Consider the following 25,211-nt stretch of genomic DNA (forward strand, 5'->3'; position numbering starts at 1 on the left):
ACACGTTTGGTTGTTCATTTAGCCTACTACTTGCTGCCATTTGAGGTCAATTTATGTGATTATTTATAACAGCAGCGCACAAAGAAAAGTGACCCTATTGGTGGATAAAATGGTTTTCAGTTCCACAGAGTTTCCAATCCCGTAGTTATCGATATCCCTGTCAAAAATACAAAAAAAATTAACATTTGACTACACGAACGAAAATACCAGCCTTTTTTAATTTCGGAGATTTTAATACTGCTGGTCTCCACTGATTCGAATTTATGTTTTTTACTTCTGTTTTTTTTACTTTAATTTATGCTTTTACTTTCACTTTCATCAGATGAACTTTCCAACTAGTGCTGGAAACGATAATTGTCCTGACGAACACCCAAAATTTCCAGTATTGAAACACAGGTCTATTATAATTATGCAGAGATGTACGTATACGACGCAAATTCTACGCCGTAGACTTGCGGGGTAGACTTTTTGTTTACGCTAACGCTTACGGCCACATTTTTTTAGATAGTAAGTTGTCGCTTGAGGCTACGCCGTAAAGTTTTCGCAGTTTTTTAGCGCATGACGTCAAAGTATACTTTTTAATGTCTTTTTTTCGCTACAACACGCCAATACCTTCCAGCTCTGAGCTCTGCAGTTAAAAGAATGTTTTCAATGGGCAAAGACATATTGAAACCAAAACGCAGCAAAATGTCAGATGAACACTTTCAGGTGCTTGTGTTTCTTCGTAGAAATTCAAAATAAAACTTGTTTGTTTCGAGTGGTTTATACCGTGTGAATGTTTGGCACCTAACCAACAAAATGAGTTAACGCTAGTGTATGCGCTGACGCTGACGCCGCCAACTTTTTTTTACAAGTTAGGCTACGCTGACGCATACGGCGTATGGTTTTTCGAACGTTTGCGTTTACGCTGACGGCGTCAATATTTTTTGTATGCGCGTACATCACTGTAATTATGTCATAGCTAGCCTATACATCCTTTACTCGGAATGAAAGCCAAATGCATTAAAGATTTTTAATCAAAAATAGTGGCAATGTTCATGAACATTGGAGTCATTCAACCCAGAAGTTATATCACACAGCAGAAGCTAGCATGAAAATTTGGCTTGCTCAATTAAATTGACTTAATTTTTTGCAGTTAGTCGAAATTTTACTACGGTAGCCTATGTCAGTGCCGGTCTTTGGAGTGTGCAAACCGTGCGATCGCACAGGGCCCGCAAATTAGGGGCCCGCAATTTACTCAGAAAATGCAGTAATTTTTGTCATTTCTAATGGAAAAATTAAATTCGATCAACAAGCAAGTAGGCTACCGGTATCCTTGAAGTCAGTTGCGGCTTTAGGGTAAGGCAAGTGCTGAGATTGTCGTGGCGGGCTACCTTTACAAGCTTACATGCTTTTAGGCCACCCACGACATTTCACCTTTTGTTGAACATGCTCTCGGAATGCACTAAATTCAGAGTAATTTTTCAAAAATTTCTGGGGAGGCCCCCCAGACCCTCCTGCTGGGTGTCGCCTTCGGCAAACACGCCGTCAGGCTTCGCCCGCCGACCGTCAAAACCCCCTCCACTTTCAAAATACCTAGCTACGCTACTGAATTGGATCATTGTCAGTGGGGCCCGCAAAGCATATTCCGCACAGGGTCCGAAATACCCTAAGACCGACACTGCCTATATCATTTTTTAAATGCGTAGGCGTAACAAAGCAAAATTATGTTTTGCCTGGCAGGTTTAAACCAATTCATTTAAGCTCATGCACAAATAAACTTAGGCCTAGCCTACCTGACTGCCAAATGCTACAGGGGCACAGCAAGTAGCACTAGGCCTATATAGGCTACCGATTTCACTTACCAACACTGTCCCATCTGAACTTGCTAACATTACTTACAAACACAACCATTCCATTTAAATCAGTCAGTAGCGTAGCCAGGAATTTTGAAAGGGGGGGTTTTGACGACCCAGCGGCGGGGGGTCTGGACCCAACCCCAGAAAATTTTGAAAAATTACTTTGAATTTGGTGCATTCTGAGAGCATTTTCAACAAAAATGTGGTTACGAATATTCCTGTAAAATGGTGGTGTCTGGTGGCATAGCAAAAGGATAAGATCATGTTTTCTTCGGCATTTTTCGGAAATAAAGCTAAGTTTCTATGTTTTCTTGTTGCTAATTCCTGGCTGAGATGTTTGGTATTGGCAAAACTTGCTCTTTTAATGAAATTTTGTTTAAAATTAGGCAATTTTTTTTAGACTGAAAGCATCATTCTCAATATCGTGACGTCACACGCGTGCCAAAGGAGGGGGTCGTAACCCCCAAACCCCCCCCCTTGGCTACGCCACTGCTATCAGTAGTTTGGACAAGTGGCTCTGCACCAAACTCTTTACGAAAAAAACATTGACCAAACTGTTAATTTTGTAATTGCCTTGAGTATTATGTCAAGCATCAGCCAGATCAAGCGATGCTTGTTGTTTCAAGAAAAACCTTTGAAACGTCAATCGCGTCTTCGTGTTGATAGAATTATTACGTTACTTTTACAGACATAAAGCTTGTGTTTACTTAAATCCATATATCTCTTTCCACGGAGTTGGTGATCTATCGAATTGTACGAAAATAATTACATTTTTAGCAATTCTGTTTTTAACTTTTACTTCTGTAAAAAACAAGCTTACGTCATCTTGTGGGCTGAAAATTAATCGGTGTATTTCATCATCCATTTAAACGTTGGCATAGCATGGCCCACGTTAATTCAACGTTTAAATGTCGTTTGTCTGTATGTGACTATAAATACTGGCTGAGCGCGTTATCTCTTCGAAGCCTTTCGCCGCATCTTGAAAAATGTTGTATCAACGTTAGTGAACGATTGTAATCCGCTTGCTTGCGCCAGTGAGAAACATATTCTTGACGTAGAATTCGCGTCAAAATTCTACACAAACCACATTTCTAACACCACCAAACGAAAACACTACTAGTACTAGAGAATACTGAAAGCAAAAACATGCATGCTATAGGCTAACTATAACTACTAGCCAAACATTGTACCAAACTGCAAAGATTGAATGAACAACTGAAAGATCATTGACTAAAAAGATTGACTAATAATCACATCCCAAATAGGCTACCACTAAACAAAAACAATACCGGCATGAGAGAATAACCTGCTAGACAAACTGAAAGCAAAATAAATTTTAAAACTAACTAGGCTACTAACATTGAACATTGAATGAAGTGTCGGAAGACCAACCATTGACTAGACAGAGGTGACGAACCTTTTTGCGGTGCGGGCCACTTTGTCAATTACACATGAGTTATCGGGCCACACAACTTTTTAATCGTAACCTACTATGAAATCTTTTAGAAGCGACTCAAGATATTATTCATGAAAAGTAACAAACAGCAGATGAAAGTAATAAACCCCACACAGTTGAAATTATCTTACGCAGAATCGAAACGTACAACAGTAAAAGATAAAAACAAATCAACTTGATCAAAAAAGAGCAACAGTAGCCTAGGCCTACATGCACTGATAATGAAGACAGTTTAGTTTTCGAAGCTTTTGCTTTCATATGAGTATGATTTCTTCTTTTTTTGGCCCTATCCTTTTTGCTCAAGATGGCTAAATGTTTCGACCATTATGCTCCTAAACAACAAATCAGTTAATGAAATTTCTTTTTCAAACAATAAACAAAAGCCCATGCGAATCATACGGCTGAAGCTATCTAATGCAGCATTGAAGCATAAAATATTAAAAAATAACATTGAAGCATTGAATTTTTTTGCTTAGTGGGATTTTTAAAAAGTTTTGTGCTTGACTAAGCCTTCAGTATTAGGTCGAACAGATGATGTGGCAACTCTCAAAATACAAGGTGAAGTTGGTGAATAGTCACAGTGTTTTCACAACTTTACCTTATAGCTTTTCTATTTTCTAACTTTAAACCCTGAAAGTTAGTGTTTAGGGCAAGAAAATAGCAACGGAAAGATGTACCAGTGAAGGCATAAAACAGCTTTGAGATGTCTTTTGTTTTTAATGCATGAGCGATTGTCAAATTGTTTTACGGGCCGCACAAAATTCTTTGACGGGCCGCAGGTTCGTCACCTCTGGACTAGAAAAACGTTGACTAACAACCACACCCCTAACACCACTGAGAAAAAATAATAAATAGTCTGCTAAAGAAAACTCAAAGCAAAGAATATAGGCTATATTCTAAAACTAACTATCCTACCAACATTGTACAGAACCACTAACATTAAATGAAGAGCGGAAAGACCATTGACTGAAAAAGCATTGACTGACAACTGAAACCACACCCTTAACACCACTGATTGAAAAGAATACTAGAGAATACTGAAAGCAAAAAACATGCATGCTAAAACTACTAACTCACACTGTATCATCTGCCTTGCTAACATTACTAACACATGTCCGCTCCATTCAAATTAGTAGTTTACTAGCCTACTGTTAATCTTTATCCTCGGACTGACAAAACCTTGATAGGTTATTCCTGGTAGTTTTGCATACTTGTACTGTAGAGACATTTGACGCAAGGCCAGTTACCGAGACTGACAAAGTGAAATTTCTGATTGTTAAAGTGTTGTTGACGGGGAATTATTCCATCTATTTGGTGGCGCTGAATGGAGAGCAGTCCTTAGAATGCGTTGCTCAAGCGCATACCCCGAGAGTTGAACCAGCACCGCTCGATCTTGAAGCTCCTTTGTTCACGAAGTCACGCATTAACCAACTGAGCTATCGGGGCGGATAAACAGTAGCCTAACATTACAGTAAACATGTTGTTACCAAAACATAAAAGTCACTTATCTGTGGGCCCTCCTTTTTGACACCACTTATTCTACACGCTTCGTTTAGTTCAGAGTCAATCACTTTGGTAAGGCATGATGTGGAGCATACTATAGGCTAGTGGAGTGTGGTATTCAGCCGTTCAATAGCAGAGAGTTAGTAGCCTACTGTCTGTTTGAGTGTGTGCTCATATGTTCCCCAGTTTGAGTTTCCCCGCTTTTGCAGAGGGTTGTTGCGAGTACCGGGTAGATAATTTAGGCCAGTGGTTCTTAACCTTTTTTCTATCAAGCCCCCCTTCAATAATGGTCATGTGCCTCGCGCCCCCCCTAGATTTTAAACAAGTATCATACCAAACAAATTGCATTTTTGTCTGTTTATTGTACACATCAGTGAGATACTTGACACTGCTTCTTAGCGACTAGATTTTTAATGCGAGGTGTAACTCCAGAGAGTGAACAACGTAAGTCTCCTTCAACTCTCAGCCTGTTTCTGTACTTTAGTCTTGATAGCAACGAGAGCAGAAAATGCAGCTTCACAAAGATACGTGGATCTAAACATTGTTAGAATTCGAAGAGCCCTAGTTGCGATAAGAGCGTAAACAGGAAGGTAATTAGCCCAGAACGTCTCAAGTTCCAGTGCTTTGAAGTCTTCTTTAGCTGTGGAGTTGAACTTCATCTCAAGAAACTCCTCTTGTCCTTTTTCGAAAATATCAACTACTTTGCATTGAAACGGGTTTCTGATGAACTTCCAGTTTTCACGCTTCTCATCCAGATCTGGAAAGTATTTGATGAACTCCGCTTTCAATTCATTAAGGTGGATTTCTATTTGTTTCTTCAACTCAGACTCAAAAGTTACCATCTTTGAGAGCAGAGTCCAAGTTACTGAAGCTCGATGGATTTCCTTGTTGAATTCGACTCTTCCATAGGTCGAGTTTGGCTATAAAAGTTCAAATGATGTCATGATGCTTAATGATGCTATAAAGCAAGAATTACTGAATACAATATAAAACAAGATAAAATACAAAATATGACGAACAGCATAGGTCCTAGGACATTAAAGTAATTAAAAAAAATTGAAATTGTTGTAAAACTCGCGCCTCCCCTGAGAGATGCTTCACGCCCCCCTGGGGGGGCGCGCCCCCCCCGGTTAAGAACCACTGATTTAGGCTATTCTTAAGTTTCTGTAACTTAGATGTGTCTTATAGGATAGGGTCCTATCCAGTGTGATGCTAAGATATACAGATAAGAAAGTAGCCTATTTTAAAGCATTGTGTTCCCAATTGATGTTAAGTTTTTGACTAGCTTAACGGTTATTTAAGTGAAAGCAGGTTACTTGGGTTTTGAAAAGGTTTGCATTTAAACTCCAGTAACGTTTATACTTCCTTCGTTTATGACGTCACTGAAAATATTGCCCTCCCCCCCCTGGAAAAAGCCTTGCCCTTTCCTATAGCCTCCCCTATAAAATGGATCTGGTTTCGCCACTGCATAGCATAAGTCTAAAAAAGATAGATGCAACAAAACGCGGAAGTTATAACGTGCATGGTACCAAAGCAAGACAATCAGTTTAAAATATGGCACGGGCGCAACACCTTAGTAGAATATTTTTAAATTAAAAAAAAAAAGCGAAGAGAGAAGAAAAGCAATTGAATTTTTTTTAACCATTTACATGAATAAATAAATAAAAAATCAAGACAAAATAGACAGTTGCTCGACCTTGATGCGTTATCAAAAGTGCTGATGGTCTAGACCAGGAGTCACCAAACTTTTTTCTTTGAGGGCCGGATTGCTGCGAGATTAACAGCTGCGGGCCGGATGCAAATTGCGAAAAGATATACAACTATTTTAGAATCTCCATTGACTTGAATTGAACTCAATAAATAACAAAGTCAGCGGTGGAATAGCAAAGTTGTGGTGAAAGTCGAAAGGTTGCTGGAAAAGTTATCCCCTGCTGTGATACACTACGGGGTATCGTGCTCTTGAAAAAACATTACATTTTTCCAAGTTTGGCCTAGGCTGTCCCCATTTGTGGTGGCCTAATGATAAAAACAGAACACCAACATGTAGGCTCCAGGTGAAAAAATATACAAATTTAACATACAACAAATAACTATAAAAACGAACAATTTTAACAATGAAGTCTCATTATACAAAAAGGCAAAGCCAAAGACGGTTGCTAATACCAAGGGAAGCACATGTACAGAATTGTAGTGCAGCCGTAATTTCCGCAGCACGTGGCGGGCCGGATGAAATCAGTTCGCGGGCCGGTTCTGGCCGGCGGGCCGTAGTTTGGTGACCCCTGGTCTAGACTCTAGACACTCTTGATGCGTTAGCTCATCATGAAGAGCAGGGTGGGAAAAGAAAACCCCTAAAAGAAATCCTACCACGGGCATAGCCATTTCAAAACTTAACGCAGCGCCGGGCCGGGGTAGCCTACTTGGCCATGTGCCTTCAGAAAATCGAGAAAAGAGATGCAGATTTTTTTCGATTGTTGCAAACAATTTTCACTCGCTTATAATCATATTTTATAAAATGATAATAATAATAATGTTATGGTTTTATTTATTGTCGCTCTATAACAGCTAAGGTCTTTTAGCGACAGGGCTCATTTTTAATTACTGTATATATCACTATCAGGTTTACGATACCATCTCATTATTACTCGACTACTGCGTTATATAAAAAAACATAATCGGTACTATTTTTAAAGTCTTCGTTTATCGATCTCAGATCTACCCGAATTAGAGCCGAAGGTGAAAATACTCGACCACTATTACAGTACGTGAACCGCCGCATAGCCTAAGTCTTGCACGTGTATTTTTAGGAGTGTAGCCTATGCAGAATAGGAAGTTTTTTGTGCAGCTAAAATAAGAAAAAGGTTTAACACTGTGAAGTGATCACACTGCTTGCTCAAATAGAAGTTGAATTCGGTTTGTTTTTAACATATCGTCATTAGTTAATTGGCTAAGCGCCTGGTTTTGCAAATGAACTGCTAGATCAAGCGGCGTTGGTTCGATTTTCTGACTTTGCGCTGGTTAAACTGGTTTTTGTCGTTTCTACCTTTTTCTAGACCTCTGCTATGTTTGACATATATTGTTTTTCGTTGTGATGGTCAGTAGGCTAATAAAAACAAACTGAACTACTGTAGCCTACTTTAATTAAGTTTATTTAACTTTGAAGGAAAATACGTGTAGCCTATACCTTCGTCACTTGTGCAAGGTGCAGTAAGTCTATTTGATTTTTCATTGGGATAATAACAAAATTTCAATACTTTAAAAACAATCACATACGAATTTACTTTCTATGCCAGTGGTTCTCAAACATGTTTTTTGCAAACCTTGCAAAAGTTGTTGGGCTTGCGACGCACCCAACGATAGGAATTTCAGTGTTTTTGTTTATTTGTTTGTGTCTCCAGCCTTCGTTTGTCTCTCAGTGAAGTGAACCAGAATTGTGCTTTGTGATCGTATAATCAATGGCTAAAGTTTTGTAACTATAAGTTTCAATGCCCGTGTCAGAAAATAATAATATTTGTAAGCATTTTATTTCCACAACTGAGTTTAAATACAAAGCAGAATCATTGTGTGACGCCCTTGGAAAATTGAAACGACTCACCAGAGTGTCGTGACGCACAGTTAGAGAACCTTTGCCAAGACTATCTTAGATGGTCTTGACTCTATGCCCTGTTCAATTGAACGAGGCTGGCATACAGCACTACGTCAACGAAAAAGATAAAAATTTTGAAACGATTTATTTCAGCATTTTTTTCTGCGATAAACAATCATAAAAAAGCCACATACCAAACACAGCATAGTACCGCTTCAATGGAAAAAGCATCGTTGCACAGTATTTCCAATTTTACTGTACCATTCCTTGCAGTAAAATTATCATTAGCTACAGGCCCGGATTTAGGGGGGGGCAGAAGGGGCAGGTGCCCCGAGCCCCCGACTTTTGAAGGGCTCCCCTACGTGGAAAAAATGTGATTTTATGTTATTTTGTTTCCTTTCAGCCTTTAAAGTTTCTGTAAAATGCTGTGCAGTACTGGATTTAAAGGCGCGAAAATTTTTTTTACAAGGGGGCCCCCGATCTAAAAGTGCCCCGGGCCCCCCATCAGCTAAATCCGGCCCTGATTAGCTATCTACCATACTGCATATCGGCAATTGACAGTGCATAAAATTAAAAACAGAAAGCGGCTGCAACGATTTATTGCCTTTATGTCAGTACTCATCATAATGTCATACTCGTCAGTACCTAGTTATTTTATTCATACTCGTCAGTTTCGAGTTACTCCTACCTCCTCTCTACGGAAAGAAAGGCTAGTTAGTAAGCTGAATAGTCAACTTTGTGCGAGCAGACAGAAAAACACGACATCAAAAATTAGTCCTTCGATGTAATTTTTGTCAAAAAATTAAAACATCTAGTGCATAGATCGAATTACAATTACACAACTTGTCACTTTTCTCAATAACCTATCTTCATAAAGGTTTCCAACTTGTGCTTCGTTGACTACAACCAATAAAATAGATTTGGAGCAGGTAACAAACCGATCGGTTACGTTTTTATATGAAAACCCATGCCAATGCGAAAGAAAATTCAGCAATTGAAGCAGTGATAATAATTGAAATGCATCTGTACAAAAATATCAATTTACTCAAACATCATTTTCATGACAGCTAGCAGACTCAGAATAATCATGGACGAAGATCCTTTTGTGCTGGTCGCGGAATTTCCACTCAATAATACAATTCCGTCTTCTCCTTGCATTGTATCTAGTGAAAAAATGAGAAAAAATATTAATGTTATTATTATTGATTCACTTATTGTGATGTCACACACGTCTCAATCGGGTTGTGCGATTCCCAACTGCCCTCTTAGCTGCGCTACCAGGACAAAGAGTTGTCAGCAGCCCTGGATCATGAAGCAAAACTTCACGTAATGTAATCATGAAGCAATAATAACTACTTTTCTTGCAAGGTTTAATAAATCACGGAGCAAATGGTATTAAATTTAATCACGTGAAAAAGCAGTTGTATACAGCGATCAAAACACTGAAATGACAACAAACACAACAGTCCATGCCATGTGCATGAGGAACATGGCGCAAACGAACAACCTCAATACAGCCACATGTTAGGGCTACTTTGAACATCGCTATATCACAGTGGTGTAGTCCAAAGAAAATGTTCGGGCTACTTTGAACACTGTTCAAAGTTAGGCAACCTAAACTAAAACAGTGATGCGATCCAGAACTTTCGTAATTACAAGCGATATGCTCAACACAAATCCAGTTTTCAATTATCCTCGACATGCTAATAAAATTGAAACCTTTTTCTAAAAAAACTGGGTCAAAAGCTCTTTTACTTTCCAAGATCGGCATAAAAGTTTCCAGCCTACTTAAAACTGTTATCTGGGGGCAAAATATTAAAATTTCCAGAAAATACTCTCAAAGCAGTTATTACTGTCAACGGTGGGATGGCGCAACGGTGGGATGGCGCAACGTTAAGCGGTGGGATGGCGCAACGGATAAGGCGTTGGCTTTCCAATTATGCAAACCTGGTTCGACTCCCGGCTAAACTGGTTGTTGAAAACACCGCTCACCTCTACCCAGGGTGTAATAAATTGGGTAGGCGTAGTTGCTGAAGTAAAGGCGGCCGAGAGAAAGGAACTGGCCACCCTACTCTCCTTAGTGCCGAAGGCTTAGTACAATGAGAACCTTATCTTCTCATACCCAACACTTGAATCAAGTATGGGACCCACCTTTTTTTTTTTACTGTCAACAATATTATTATTTTGCCATTTTCGGAAAGGACAATTAATAACGATCATTTGATGAAGTTTTCCGCGAAATGCAATTTAAAGTGTTCCTTTTACAGGCCTTAATACAAGGGGTAGTCGGATTTTTAAATTAGTGTTCAAAGTTAGACTACCGTTCAAAGTAGCCTAGCCCTGGTTGACGGTACTAACGTTAGATAAATGAAATCACCATTCATCAAAGTAAGTTAGACAGCATTTTTCATCTTAAAATGGATTTTGAAGAAGGTTCTAATTCAAATTCAACAAACGTTTTGTCATTTAAAAACCTAGAACTGATTTCCATGATCCACCATTACCACAAGTGATTAACTGTCTGGGTGATTATGTGTCGGGCGATTTCAACAGGGCCGTTGAGAGGATATTTTGGGCCCGGCACCAATAAGATCCTCGGGCCCCAAATCAAGATACTTCTAAGAAAAACGCATTATATCCAAAACATATACGGTGTTTGTCAATGTTTGTCAACTTTCCGGGCCCTTTTGGTTGGTTGAATTTTTATCCTCGGACTGGGAAAGCTTCTTGCAGAGCTTAATCCTGGCAGTTTCGCATGCTTGTAGAGGCTTTGGGGTCACCGAGATTGACAGAGTGGAGTTTCCGATTATAGAGCCGCTAAATGGAGAGCAGTCCTTAACGTACGTTGCTCAAGCGCACACTCCGAGAGTCGAACCAGTGCCGCTTGATCTTGAAGCTTCTTCGTTCCAGAAGTCACGCGCTAACCAACTGAGCTATCGGGGCTTTGAAAGGCTTCGGACCCCAAAAATCATCTCGGACCCCGGTCCAAAATTTCCCCTGGACCCCTTGTTAACGCTACGGAATCATTTCAGAACTCTCTGTGTATAACTTACTTGTCGGAGGTTGCCAGGAGTATTGAGGCCAACCGATAACTTCTTTATTATTTCGGTTTTCATCTTCTAAAAACGTGAGGAGAGGTTGGAAGTAACTAACCAGTGCAGAAGAAGACAAAACGCGACTTCCCGTCATCACTTCAAGAGCATCTTCCCAACTGACACTGGAACCTAGCTTTAACATGGAGCTGTGGAAAAAGATTATGACGTGACAAATGTTTTTAATATGTTTATTGATGTGAAATTGTATCAAATCAAAACTAAACTCCCACTTCTTAAAAAAACGTCAGTGCCAGCTTTAACCTCTCCTAAATAGACAAGCTTTTGCATAAACTGCTTGGTTTCTTTGAAAAACAAAGTTCCTAAGTTTTTCACTCTGACATGTATACTTAAATAAATTTAATACAATACCGTGCACTCCTCATTGCACATGACCAGGAACTGTGTTCCGAAAGCTAGTGACAAACCATTACTACAACAGCGAACCCGCAGCCTCAAGCTAAAACAGGTCGTTTGTTTCTGCACTTGCGAAATAAATAACAATCATGCTGCTAAAAGCGAAACTCTATCTATTTTGCCGTTTAATAAATTTTTACCTGAGTTTTTCACCAGCGGCAGTTGACCCGTTGAAATCACATTTGTATAACGGTCCAGTGTGACCAGCGGCATCGCATAACGCTTCGTAGAATTGGAATTGAACAATAACACTGACGAAATACCTGCAACATTTTTATGTGTGGATAAGTAGAGTAGCGATGACTATGAACCTCTGATGTATACGCAAGGTCTGTGAAATTAGTTCATTCACAAGATGCCGTTAAATGGAGGGCAGTCCTTACAATGAATCAGGGCCTCTTTTAAGGGGATAGTTGGAGAGCAATTGCCTCCCACTGAAAGGTTTTGGCTTCTCGCTAAACTTTTTGACCCCACTTTTTTTGTAATTTTTTCTCTTCAAGTTAAGTAATATCAATAACAGTCTATAATTTTTACAAAAAGATAAGTAGCCTTATCCATCTTTTAAAAATTTAAGAATTTCTTCTCAGAATTAAGCATTTGATCAGCATTATTCCTTTGCGGTTAAAACTCTTTTGACATGACAAACATGATTATCGGACCAATAAAAGCTATCGCGTTAAATCACAGTTATATCAATTAGTTTTGTTCGAGGTAATTTGCTGCCACCAATTTCTACTTCAATTGCCTTCTGCACAGTCAGTAATCGTTTGTTCATCAGAGACGCAGGCAGTTTATTTATCAACGAATCGAAATACTGTAAACTTAGGAGAAATAATTTCGTTTGAAAGCGAAAGAACATAAAATATTTCGAATAAGATATAACGAAAAAGTAGCAATATCAGCAAAAAATGATTTTGCATATTCTGCAAAGAAAAAACGTGATGATTCAAAAGCTCGAATTTCATCTTTTCGTGAAGATCCAAGGAGAAAAAGTGCAGAATTCTCTCGTGTAGCAAACCCGGATCAAATAACTTTAGAACAAGATGAAAGTCCTAAGACACCACAAAAAAATTTAATCCATGAATCTGGTAATGTAAGAAATGAAGCTCCCAGGGTCACTGAAAAGAATGATGGTGTATTGGCACTATCCAGGGGGCTAGTTATGGGGGGGAAATTGCCTCCCTCTAGAAATATTTTAAATAAACATTTCATTCTCTGTTACAGCATTATTTGACAGAGTTTTACTGTTGATTTAGGCTGAAATTACTCTCAAAAACGCTCAATTTTTAGGTGTTTTTTTTTTTGGTGAAAGCCCCCCCCCCTCCCAATGGAGGATAATTCACCTTCGTCAACTCGTAGCCGGATGTACAAAATCTGCAAATAGTGCTTATTTGCCCACCTTCCTCCAAATTTTTGTGCTGGCTACACCCTTGGCACTAGCACAATAATACATTGACAATGTAGGCCTACTTAGTGGGCCTGTAAGCAAAACTCAAATAATATTTTCATCGCGGACTTCAAATGGACGTCGATGCTATTATAGAAAAAAATGAGAAAAAAATGAAATAACACCTTTTGCCAAGTAAATTATGCATCAGAGAAGTCAGAAAAGAGTTGCGGGATCTGGGAGGCGAAGCCCCCTAGCAGCTACGACATTAACTGATAATATTTCCCCTCCACTGGAAATCTGTTAAAAGAGGCCCTGCAATGAGTTGCTCAATACCTCACAACATACGCTTTTACATTGCACATACACACGCTCTTTCATCGTAACCATTCTCGTAATATTTTAAACAGAGAAGTTGGTACTTTTACGATGCTGACTTTACGACTCTATTGGTCGTTGTTAAACATCTTTTTCATAAAGAAGATGATCGGTTATCTTACCTGATGTAAGGAACATTATTAGCAATGTGGAATTTTGCGCCAGGATCAAAGTCATTCTCTGTACGGTCGAGAGGTGGCGCCATTCCCTGGTATTTCAATCGGTATTCCCACCAGGCTTGATTCATGTTGGAAGTACTAACCTGTGAAATAACAATTACTTTGTGGGCTTGGAAAATATTACCGATGTTAGACTATGTTTGAATTTTGGCTATAAATGCACCTGCACTAAGGAGGCCGGAAGGCCGAAACGGTGTGCACTGTCTGCAGTTATGATTATTATGAGGTATACTCATTACATCCGTAATATAGACATCAATATTGTCAAATGACATTTAATCAACGTTGAAAAATGTTCTAGGCCTACTTGCCGCTGTGAGTAATCTGATATTTAATAATTTCTAATTGCGCTTGATGTTTGAAAAATTGCTTTTCGCAGTTCGATCATTACGATCCACTGGAAAAAAGCTTTTGATTGCAAGCTAAAGCTCTTCTCTTGCATAAACTCCAGTCCAACACATTGGCCATTTCGCATCCTTGGTCGAAACACAACGAAACTAAATTCTTTACGACAAAACAATTTCAAAACTAAATAAGTCAGAAAACAGTTTAGGCTACATACAATTTTACAAAAAAACGTTTGAAATAAGTTTGTTTCAAAGCCGGTCTATCCTATAATACCACTCGGGCTTCTAAACCCCAAAATTCCGAGACTTTCATCTAAACCAGTGATTCCCAACCTTTTTGTTGTCACGGACCCCTTTAGACAAATTATTAATTCTGCGAACCCCTAGCTAAATTTTTCCTGAAACTCAATTAACATACTATTGACTATTGTAATAATTATGCTATACTCACTGTTTCATATTGCATTGCCCTTATGACTCCTGCGGCAAATATCAGGTTAAACAGTTGCTCAAATAAGAAAATGAATGAATTGTTCAAGAAATGTCAGCAGTATTTGAATATTAATGTGACCCAAAGTGCCATGCCGAAATTTTTTCAACGTAAGCAAATTAAATAAGAGAAATGAAAGTAAAAAAATCGATTTTCGTTTTTTTCCCCAAAATTCATCAAGGTAATCACGGACCCCCAAGGGGTCCGCGGACCCCAGATTGGGAACCACTGATCTAAACCATCAAAAAAATAACCATGCAAATCAACGTTTTCCAAATTATTATGAAGTAGATAAGTTATTGATACTTCATTTAAACGTTTGTTGATTAAAACTGATGCCTACTCTTCCACTAAAGACATCCCATCTCCACTTGTCCATGAGATATCCAAATGGGATGAAGGAGATCTTATCCAAAGCCACACTCATCAAGTAGTTGATGTCACTTTGATCATCATCGGACGGCTTGTCAATCAAGCCTAGTTTGTACAGGTGGTCCAGTGTACCAACGGACAGAGCCAGTGTGTCTCCGACCTGAAAGAATCATTGTTAACTTAGTTAATAGTTGTGCTTACACACTGCACCTGCTGTACAACATGTTTGTATTAAATTTAAATCTGGTTTACGATTTGTAACATGTTTATTTAGCCATAAAACTTCAACGTTCAAGATATGATTCATCGCCAATTTGCCGTTCAACGGTCAAAGCGATAAACGTTTTATCGCAGAACCGTAAGCATTTTGATTGTTAAAAAATTGAAACAATAAATCATGTCAATAAGTCTTAGCAACCTAAGATGAGAAACTTAGTTCGGTTCCACTATGACGTAGATAAAAATATAAAATTTCTTACAGCGCATTTTCCAGGGCTGGATAAAAATTCCAGTATGCGCGGCTGCAGTTGGCTACTGTATTGCAAACATATACATCACTCATCAACCCTTTTTTTAATAAGCACACAGGTAACTCTAAACTAACTTACAGACAAAATAAACAGACAATTTGTGTCAGAAAATTCGAATTTGTAAACACCTCGAAGTTTTGAAGCACCGTTTTCAGGAAATGTTCAGCTTATTAGGCTACATACTACATGAAATTTTGAGATGCAACAAACTAAAATCGAGACATAAATGCTAGTTTTGCGTAACAGACAGATTTAAAATTTATTTTTATATTTTTAATCGTTGTAGCAATAAATGAATTAAATCTTACAACCACGAAAGACCTCGAAAGACATTTTAAAACAACTTGAACCCACCGCCTCGTGGAAGCCAGGATTAGCTCCATCTCTAAAGGTGACAGGTTGGTCTTTGTATTGTAGAAAGTATTGGATGTGACCCATCTCATGGTGAATAGTGACGAAGTCGTTTTGCTGAACTTGAGTGCACATTTTTATTCTAGGACAAACAACGTAATGTCAAACAATAACAAGGTGTCATCACTTACAGTTCAGAACAATATCCTTACTTCTCTGCGAAGACAGTTGAAACGCACACACACCTGCCTCGGTAGAGATTTCCTCGGTTTCGCGATAAATCTAAGCCCTAATCACAACAACTTTCAAAGCTAACCTGAAATCTTTTCGGTTGTAAAAATCCCAAGCAGAGGCATGACAAACAACTTCTCTTCCTTCTGGCTTCGTATACATTGTCTCGTTCCAAAACTCTTGAGGAAGAGGAATCAGTCCCATATCTTTGAAGAAGTCATCGGCGACATGGAACATTTTCATAGCGTCCCATCCCTAATACAGATATCAAAGATGAAAATAATAATGATAAATACTAATCGAATAATAAATAAAATAATATAATAACTAGGGCCATTTTTATATGACCTTAAAAAATCAATTATATGACTTTATTTTTTGGAAAATATGACTTTATATGACTTTATGTGAAAATCGTTTATTTTTACATACGAACAACGTCACTCACGGAACTAAAGAGTAACACATACGCAACATAACAGTAATACACATCCATTTTTATTTTAAACCACTGTTGTAGTACAGTTTCATGTAGTGTGGAATGTTAGAGTCTTTAAAGTTAGGATTTGGACCTAAAAATGACTTTAGTAAGGAAAATGAGCGCTCCACAGACGCTGATGTGGGTTGACACTTCTGCAGTTTTGCATAAAGCATTGGTGAAATGTCTTGTCTTTAGTAGCTCCAAAATTTGTTTCACATCGTTTTTGTCTAATCGCTTCTTAATGTAATTTTTGAGCTCAAGCGGATCTTTTCCGAAATCAAGGGCATTTAGGTCAGCATGGGCATCTTTGATGGTATACGTAAAACTTTCCATTTTGAGTATTAAGTTGACCTCAATGTGTGACCTCATAAAATGTAGGTCTGTGACTGTAAGTGTTATATATGTAGGCTAATCTTACAGTTTGCCTTCGTTCAATCAGCAATTGCCTTACTTTCTTTAGTGCTTAATTGCTTCACCGCTTAAATTGGTATTTTTTATTTAAAGTATACAACGGTATGACTTTATAACTCAAAAATATGACTATTTAACTTAAAGAGCTGATATATGACCTAACCAGGAAAATATGACTTTATATGACTTCATAACTTTCTTAATATACCTCATAGGGATGCGGTTTTTGCGTTAAAATTGATTTCACGACTTAGTGATGCATAGAAAAAAATATGACTTTAATGACTTTAAATGGCCCTAATAATAACATACGATAATGAAAATAGCAACATAACAATAAAAAAGATAGATAATAATAATAAAAGAAAAAATAGATTATAATATTACATATATTTCATACAGAGCGTTATCCAAAGTCTTGAATGAGAAGAAATTATTATAATATACTGTACACTATATGATAATATTATAGTAATAATAACTATAATATATTTAGTTATTTCTTGCTCTGAAGCGACGATTATGTAACCAATAAAACCGAAAAGCAACAAATATTATGATTTTAAATCACTGTCGTAATGCACATTTAGTACTTCTATAGGTACAAACAAACTTTACCCAACAATCGTGAAGTGTAGGTTCCATTATTGATAGAATTTTGGTATACAGACAACTTTGTCGAACCATTAGCAGATAAGATCAAGCAACAACATAGCATTTAACATAAGATAAAAAAATAAACTGAAATTGTAAACGTTGTCGGCTGTGGGTCTGCTACATGTCAGCCATTATCAAGCATCTGAACAACTGAATTACTATAACTCAATGAAACAACTGTAGTAGGAGTAGTAGTCTACATTATCCAGTACAATAACTGAATTATAGTATTTCAGTTGTTCAGATGCTTGATAATGGCTAACATGTGATATAGCCGAAAACGTTTGCAATTGTGACTAAAGTAAAGCATGTTATTCGTTTTTAGAGTATATTTAAATTTTGCACAATTTACTTTGGCAATCATCCCTGGAGTTGCATCTGGTCTGGCCTTTCCCTTGTATGGTTCCAGTATGTCATAGATGTTGACCCAATCCTGTGCCCACATGTTACCCATCAAATGGGATGGTAAAGGTCCCTTCAAGTTGATCACGTTTTCCCCATACAAGTTGAATAGCTTTCTGGAAGTGCAAGATTGAATAAATGTAGTGACGATTTTAGGGGCAATAAAACGAAAACGTTGGTTTGGGTGTTAACCAACTGTATAACCAATATTGGAAATTAGGTTCAATTTTATGGACAGTACGTAAAGGCGATAAAAACGTAAAAATGAGGTCTTAAAGTTTTACATAATATACAGTACGTTACACAAATCATAAATTATAGTAATCATAAACACTGTCTTTTATGTCTAGGTAAGCAATGGTCACCTAGTGATAAAATATAGTCAAACAAGTGTTGTGTAAATTCCGTTTAATTATTACCGTCTTGCGTAAGCATGTAATTGTTGATAAAGGGGAAGCATTTCCCTCCAGACGTCTTCAAGCAATTCTTCAATATTTGGAGTTTCGTATACAGATCGCCAATAAGCTCCCATGTCGGGGTAATCTAAATAAACAAATAAACACAAAGTTAATATCTGTGATTTTGAATCCATCAGCTACAGAAAAGGTTAAGATATTTTTCATTATAAAGATCTTTATGCAAGAAATCACTTGAAACTTTCATTTTATATCAATATATGTTTGCACTTTCAATTCCAAAGTTCTTAATCCTTCTTTTCTTCATTTATTGAAATAATTAGCTTGATAATTTTTAATAGTTATCACAAGTTGCTCACCCTATCAAGCAACAATTGGACAAAATTTTGCAACTTATGCAATTTTCAATCTAAATTTCTTAGATTTTAAAACGTTAATTTGACGTCAATTAATGAAAGCTCACCGTTCAAAACAGCTGCTTCGTTTTCTAGTTCATTGTATTTCTTATAATCATCTCTCATCATTGCACCACTCTCATCTCTCCATCCTTTCCAAGCATCACGGAGGAGGTTATAATCTCGTGATGTGGCCATGATGTTGGTGAGGTCCGGATCGAGAGGAACAGCTACATCACTGTCACCGACAATCACCTTTGCTGTGCTGTACGTCGTCTGCATCTTTGAGTTCACTGATGAAAGCTGATGACGTATTGTGGAAAAGGTTCATTAATCTGATGTAGCTTAGGCTTACTTGTGGATTTCGGAATTTTTGTCTTTTTATTTCGATAAAAGTGTGGGGAAACTCAAGTGTCTAATTTTAAAGCAAACCCTTTCAAATACAACATAGCGTTCACAATTTATTAAAATTTGGAAACTATTTAGGCGTCCAATTGACATACAGTAAATGCGGTTTTATGACAACCCATTAAAATCATCTATTCAGACGTATTAATAATAGACTAATAATAATGCTTGTTTTTATGTAGCGCTGTATCAATCGTAGATATGCGTTGCTCCTCAGCGGTGTACAAAGCAGACAGTGTCGTCGTGACTAGTGGGTATGAATTGGATTTAAGTAGGGATAAAAATAATTCCAAAATGCTAACGGTATGTGTCTGGTCAAAGTACAGCCTTGTACACTCAATCAGTTTCGATCCGGTAATAGGCACTCTGGCTACCCGATCACATGAACGACAAACAGATTGTTTGAATCAAGGTTAATTAATTTGAATACAACCCCGAAATATCGCAGCAGGTAATAGTATGTCCAACTCCGCAGCGCTTAATGAGTGAAAGGTGATCACAGCTTAATTTAAAAAAAATCTGTTCTCAGCTAACTTTGTTAGCGTACCAGCTTCTGTAAATATAATGCTATTGTACATTACAATTCTTATACCATCTTAAATATATCACTGGAACGCTTCTCTTGTCAAGTGCGACGACATTGAAGAAATCCCCTGTCTGGTTCCCCCAAATGCAGTTGACAAGAGTAAAGTTCCAGTGAAACATTTAAGATTGTATAAGAATTGTACATAGCACTATACTTATAAAACTGGTACACTATAACGAAGTTAACTAAGCACAGATATTTTTGTCGAATTAACGCAACGAGGTTGGACATAGTATTGCCTGCTGCGATATTCCGGGGTTGTATCATCTTATCCTTACATTTTTCAACTTCTCATCACTAAGAGCTCCAAGGCCAACATCGCTGATCTTCTCCATCAACCTCTTGTTCGCTGGATCTTCAATCTCGTCCGGGTTGTATTGTTTAGCTAGGACAGCTTGTTCCGCTTGGAACTGAGATAGAGCCTGACTCTTTGCTTCCTGTTCAACATTTTCCCCATATTAGTAGCTAGAGCAGTACCATCCCTAATATGAAAGTTCGTGCGGTTTTTCGGTGGAGTAATGTGATCTAAATTGGTGAGACTTGTACTGACTTTGTTTTATAAAAATTATCTAAAATTTGACAGATTTAAAGAGCAGAGAAAGAACATAAGTAACAAAAACACATTTTAATGACTATTAAAAAAAAGAGAGTTTATTGTTATTTATTAACCTACTGCACAAGAAGCAGAAAAAGAATACGTTTTATTTTATAATATATTCGAAGAAGAAGAAGAAGAAGAATGTATATGTCATATAATTACTTTACGATGAAGAGGATGTTTAGTCATCCATATGGTAGGTTACTGAAACGAGTAAGGTAGTTTCTTACGCTCTCCAATTGCGTTTCTTCTTTGATGTCAGTGTTGTAATTCCATTCCGCCAAAACAGCGTCATAGTTAAACACTTCCGCTGATGTGTTGAAGTTGTTGAGAAAGGTGTCAGCAGTGTTAGGCGATTTATAGCCCTCTGGAAAACAAGGATAACTTAATTTCTAACATGAATATTGAATACCTTATAGAGCACTGCTCAGTTGGCAACCCAGCAAACTTTAGCCAATCTTCATTTGATAATGATAGTAGGTTGTTGTTTTGTTAGTTGTTCTCTACCACTATTAAGTTCGACCATAGGCTACGGTACTGTTTTCAATTGACCATAATACGTAGCCTATTTTTAAAGTTGCCAAGTTTTACCCGACTTATTCCCACTGGTTTACGCAAAAAAGAACGCAATCGGTAAAGTTTCGTGTGTACTCTAAATCCACCCGATGTGGAATCAAATCAAAATTTATGAGAAACAACGACGAAGATACAGTACAAGCCATTTTACCACAGAGCTGCTAAATTTCATTTGTCAGATTCAAGACACTTTTAAGCTCACGCACAAATTCAATGCCACTGTTCTCTTAAAGTTTCAGATAAACTGCAACACTTGCTACAACTGGTAGATTCACAACAGAAGCTCCAAAAATCTAATATGAGTCTCAGACCGATCTCCAAATGAAAATAATCAATAGTTGCAGGCGATGTAAAGATCCTTATGCTCTCAGGTAGTATCGAAGATGTCAGAGGAATTTTGAGTAGTTAAAGCCTTTTTCTACGTGTTGCCAGTAGAAAGGTCCCCTGAACTTTTAAGCTTAAATTTTAGTGAAAATACTACAAATTCTTCATCAAGTATAGTTACTATTCTCTAAAGCCTCTACAGCCTGTTTCACCCTAGAATGAGATCATCAGAAGGTCCTTATTCAAACAGAAGAGTAACTATACATTTGATGTAATTCACTCTGCTTGGCTTTTTTCTTGGCATTGAGCACTTTTTGTAGTATTAATAGTATTTATCGTTTGACGAATTCTTCATATATTTTATATACGAATCTTTTTGCTTCAACTTTGGTATGTAGTTTCTGACATGGGTATTTCACGGGTCCACTTAAAACTTCTCTCGGACCCCTAAAGGATCGGTGGACCTTAGATTAGAAACAACAAGAGCATACCACTAGCTTTATGGAGAACAGTTTTTTCTCTTACTCGGCCTCCACGTGGTGTCGCTCCAACCCACGACTTCCCCATTTTCGATATTTTTCTGTTTCAGCCACTCAGTTAAAGGTTCAAAATATTCCTGCAAAGGTATAGTTGACATCTCAGTGCTTCCGGTGAGAAGTTGCATTGCTTCTGGCCACGGCTTGCTTGACCCCATTTGCAGCATCGCCCTGCAACCGCAAGATCTTTCAATGCGACAAAAGAGAAAAGAGCTTTTCATATTTGAAGCAGTTATAATAAATAAGTAAGGTACCGGCAAAGGTCCCATACACAGTTAATGAGCTTTGGGTAGTGACAAGATAACGTTCTCATCATAGTAAGCCTTCGGCACTAATGAGAGTAGTGTGGCCAGTTCCTTTCTCTCGGCCGCCTTTCAATAACTATGCCCACCTGATTTAGCCTATTACACCCTAGGTAGGGACAAGCGGTATTCAATCAACAACCAGCTTATGCCGGATGTCGAACCAAGTTCACATTATTGAAGAGCCAGCACCTTATCCACTGCGCCATCCCACCGCATAGTAATAAGTAGGGCCATTTAAAGTCATTAAAGTCATATTTTTTTCTATGCATCAGTAAGTCGTGAAATCAATTTTAACGCAAAAACCGCATCCCTATGAGGTATATTAAGAAAGTTATGAAGTCATATAAAGTCATATTTTCCTGGTTAGGTCATAAATCAGCTTTTTAAGTTATATAGTCATATTTTTGAGTTATAAAGTCATACCGTTGTATACTTTAAATAAAAAGTACCAATTTAAGCGGTGAAGCAATTAAGCACTAAGAAAGTAAGGCAATTTCTGATTGAACGAAGGCAAACTGTAGGATTAGCCTACATAACACTTACAGTCACAGAACTATATTTTATGAGGTCACACATTGCATTAAAGTGAAAGAAATAGTCAATGCATGAGAAGGTGAAGGAGTTATTGTAAAGAGCGTCAAAAGGTCAGTCAACGATCCAAAGTTGACTAGTCAGTTAACAGAAATATGCCTCCACTACAACAATATTTCAAACTTAATACTCAAAATGGAAAGTTGTACGTACACCATCAAAGAGGCCCATGCTGATCTAAATGCCCTTGATTTCGGAAAAGATCCGCTTGAGCTCAAAAATTACATTAAGAAGCGATTGGACAAAAACGATGTGAAACAAATTATGGAGCTACAAAGACAAAACATTACACCAGCGCTTTATGCAAAACTGCAGAAGTGTCAACCCACGTCAGCGTCTGTGGAGCACTCATTTTCCTTACTAAAGTCATTTTACGTCCAAATCGTAACTTCAAAAACTGTAACATTCCACACTATGATGAAACTGTACTACAACAGTGGTTTAAAATAAAAATGGATGTGTATTACTGTTATGTTGCGTATGTTTTACTCGTTAGTTCCGTGAGTGACGTTGTTCGCATGTAAAAATAAACGATTTTCACATAAAGTCATATAAAGTCATATTTTCCAAAAAATAAAGTCATATTATTGATTTTTTAAGGTCATATAAAAATGGCCCTAGTAATAAGTAATGAACTTTATATTTTCATGCTGGCTTCAGTAAATAGCAGAAATGGCCATCAAGGCTTTTTGTGGATCGAACATAAAAATCTTAGCAATAACGACTGTTGTGATGACATTCATTATCAACTGTTGTGTTTTTAACTCATTCAACAAGAGCCATACAAAAGTTTTCGACTTGTATTCAAAATGGAAAGAATGAAACTATACCATCAAAAAGGCGTGGAACCAAAATATATTGTGAAACAAAACGAGAAGCGCTGATTAACAAATACGCAAAAGAGAAGACCTAAGGGGAACAAAAGCAAGATACATTGTTTCAACGAAAACAAACCAAAATACACAACATCAACTAAAAAGATTGAGCAAAAGTTTAGATTAACAAAAATATATCATTAGATTAACAAAAATAATTGCATTTTGTAAATGTTACAAAGAAGTCTTTCTTAATTTATAGGCTGTGCTGTAGTGTAAAGTATACCTAACGAAAACACTCTAGTCACTTTTGCTTACCAGGTGCCTACATGTGCAGTTGTTCACTTTACAAGCTTGACGTGTATCTAACTTCAAAAACGCGTGCAATATATTTCATAGTTCTTTATTATGTTATAATACAGATTGGAAAAGTGAAAGATTCCCAAAAATGTGTCAAAGCAAAACCCATAGGGGTACCAAAAACGGGTATACAAGTACATACGGTACGGGTATACAATATTACGGATGCCAAAAACAAGTATTCTCCCTTTACGATATTATTCAATCAAGTCATAAATAATTAATAATTTTAGCACGCCAAACCATAGGTAGATGATAATAATCTGTATCTATCTGTAACAACGTACGCGAGTTTATCTCCAGCTTCGGTGGACTGGTAGAAATCGCATTTGTACAGTGGACCCTGGAAGTTCGCTTCATCGCACATTGCTTTGTAGAATTGAAACTGGATTACGAAACTAACGAAGTATCTACAAACCAAATACATAAAAGTCAATAAACTCGTCGAAAAACACATTTTCAGACTTGTATGGAAACAAAACACGAAGGCAAACAGCTAAAGACGAGATTTTAGCTTGGAATCGTTTTGTATTGGTATCTAGAAGATAAATGTTGCTGATAACAGAAAGTCAATCCTCTTTCATGTGTAATTTCTAGAAACAGATTATTAAGCAAAACGGAAAAGTTTGTAAACCTATGTCCGTAACAGTGGCTTAACGTTGACTGGTGGTAAAACAATGCTCTTCAGATACGTTTTGACTTACATTTTCAGTAGAAAGAAGCATTTAACTACACTGGGAATGAATTGTATTTAACCATAAAGTTAATTTTTAAAATGTACTCGACCTTTAAGTAATATATTTACCTTATGTAAGGGGTATTTGCAGGGATATGGTATTTCGCACCGGGGTCAAAATCCAAAACGCTATCTCTTTCCACTGGTGGTAGAATGCCCTGGTACTGCAATCTGTCAAAGATTAATTTGCAGATTAATTGGATAATTATTATTAATTATAAAGACTGTTTGTCACTGCAGTATCAAATGACAACACCATGATCTTATCAGTTTGAGATGAGACACAGCGTTTTTATTGGCGTAAGATCTGTTATTCACAACGCAATTTTTAACCTTTTGATTACTGAATGCAATGATCCCTAGTGATGGTGCAAGGTAAACATTGAACAAAAAATTTCACTTGTTTGTTTGAGCAATGGTTTCAAAGTAATTTTAAAAAACAACAGGTACAATATGTTAT

The 25,211-nt window shown here is 37.4% G+C and overlaps 2 protein-coding genes across 2 annotated transcripts in view; both read right to left on the reverse strand.

The window, feature by feature from the left end:
- Positions 1-5,252: 5,252 nt before the first annotated feature.
- On the reverse strand, positions 5,253-5,639 carry LOC145776777 (zinc finger BED domain-containing protein 5-like). Its single transcript, XM_082588004.1, has one exon. It carries the CDS (start codon positions 5,637-5,639, stop codon positions 5,253-5,255), a length of 387 nt encoding a protein of 128 aa, XP_082444130.1.
- A 3,508-nt stretch (positions 5,640-9,147) lies between these two features.
- The window catches only part of LOC145776608 (angiotensin-converting enzyme-like), a 29,034-nt gene continuing 12,970 nt past the window's right edge, over positions 9,148-25,211 (reverse strand). The window contains exons 13-27 of the mRNA XM_082587836.1: positions 24,821-24,922; positions 24,303-24,425; positions 21,934-22,115; positions 20,739-20,875; positions 20,189-20,347; positions 18,985-19,219; positions 18,525-18,648; positions 18,056-18,221; positions 16,240-16,409; positions 15,927-16,065; positions 15,014-15,202; positions 13,777-13,916; positions 12,030-12,152; positions 11,434-11,621; positions 9,148-9,543 (exon numbers count right to left, since the gene is read on the reverse strand). Coding sequence (XP_082443962.1) covers positions 9,422-9,543; positions 11,434-11,621; positions 12,030-12,152; positions 13,777-13,916; positions 15,014-15,202; positions 15,927-16,065; positions 16,240-16,409; positions 18,056-18,221; positions 18,525-18,648; positions 18,985-19,219; positions 20,189-20,347; positions 20,739-20,875; positions 21,934-22,115; positions 24,303-24,425; positions 24,821-24,922 — 2,299 coding nt within the window. The 3' untranslated portion in view covers positions 9,148-9,421. The remainder of the gene's footprint in view (positions 9,544-11,433; positions 11,622-12,029; positions 12,153-13,776; positions 13,917-15,013; positions 15,203-15,926; positions 16,066-16,239; positions 16,410-18,055; positions 18,222-18,524; positions 18,649-18,984; positions 19,220-20,188; positions 20,348-20,738; positions 20,876-21,933; positions 22,116-24,302; positions 24,426-24,820; positions 24,923-25,211) is intronic.

This window comes from Aplidium turbinatum, chromosome 9, assembly GCF_918807975.1.
Source record: "Aplidium turbinatum chromosome 9, kaAplTurb1.1, whole genome shotgun sequence".
Taxonomy (NCBI): Eukaryota; Metazoa; Chordata; class Ascidiacea; order Aplousobranchia; family Polyclinidae; genus Aplidium; species Aplidium turbinatum.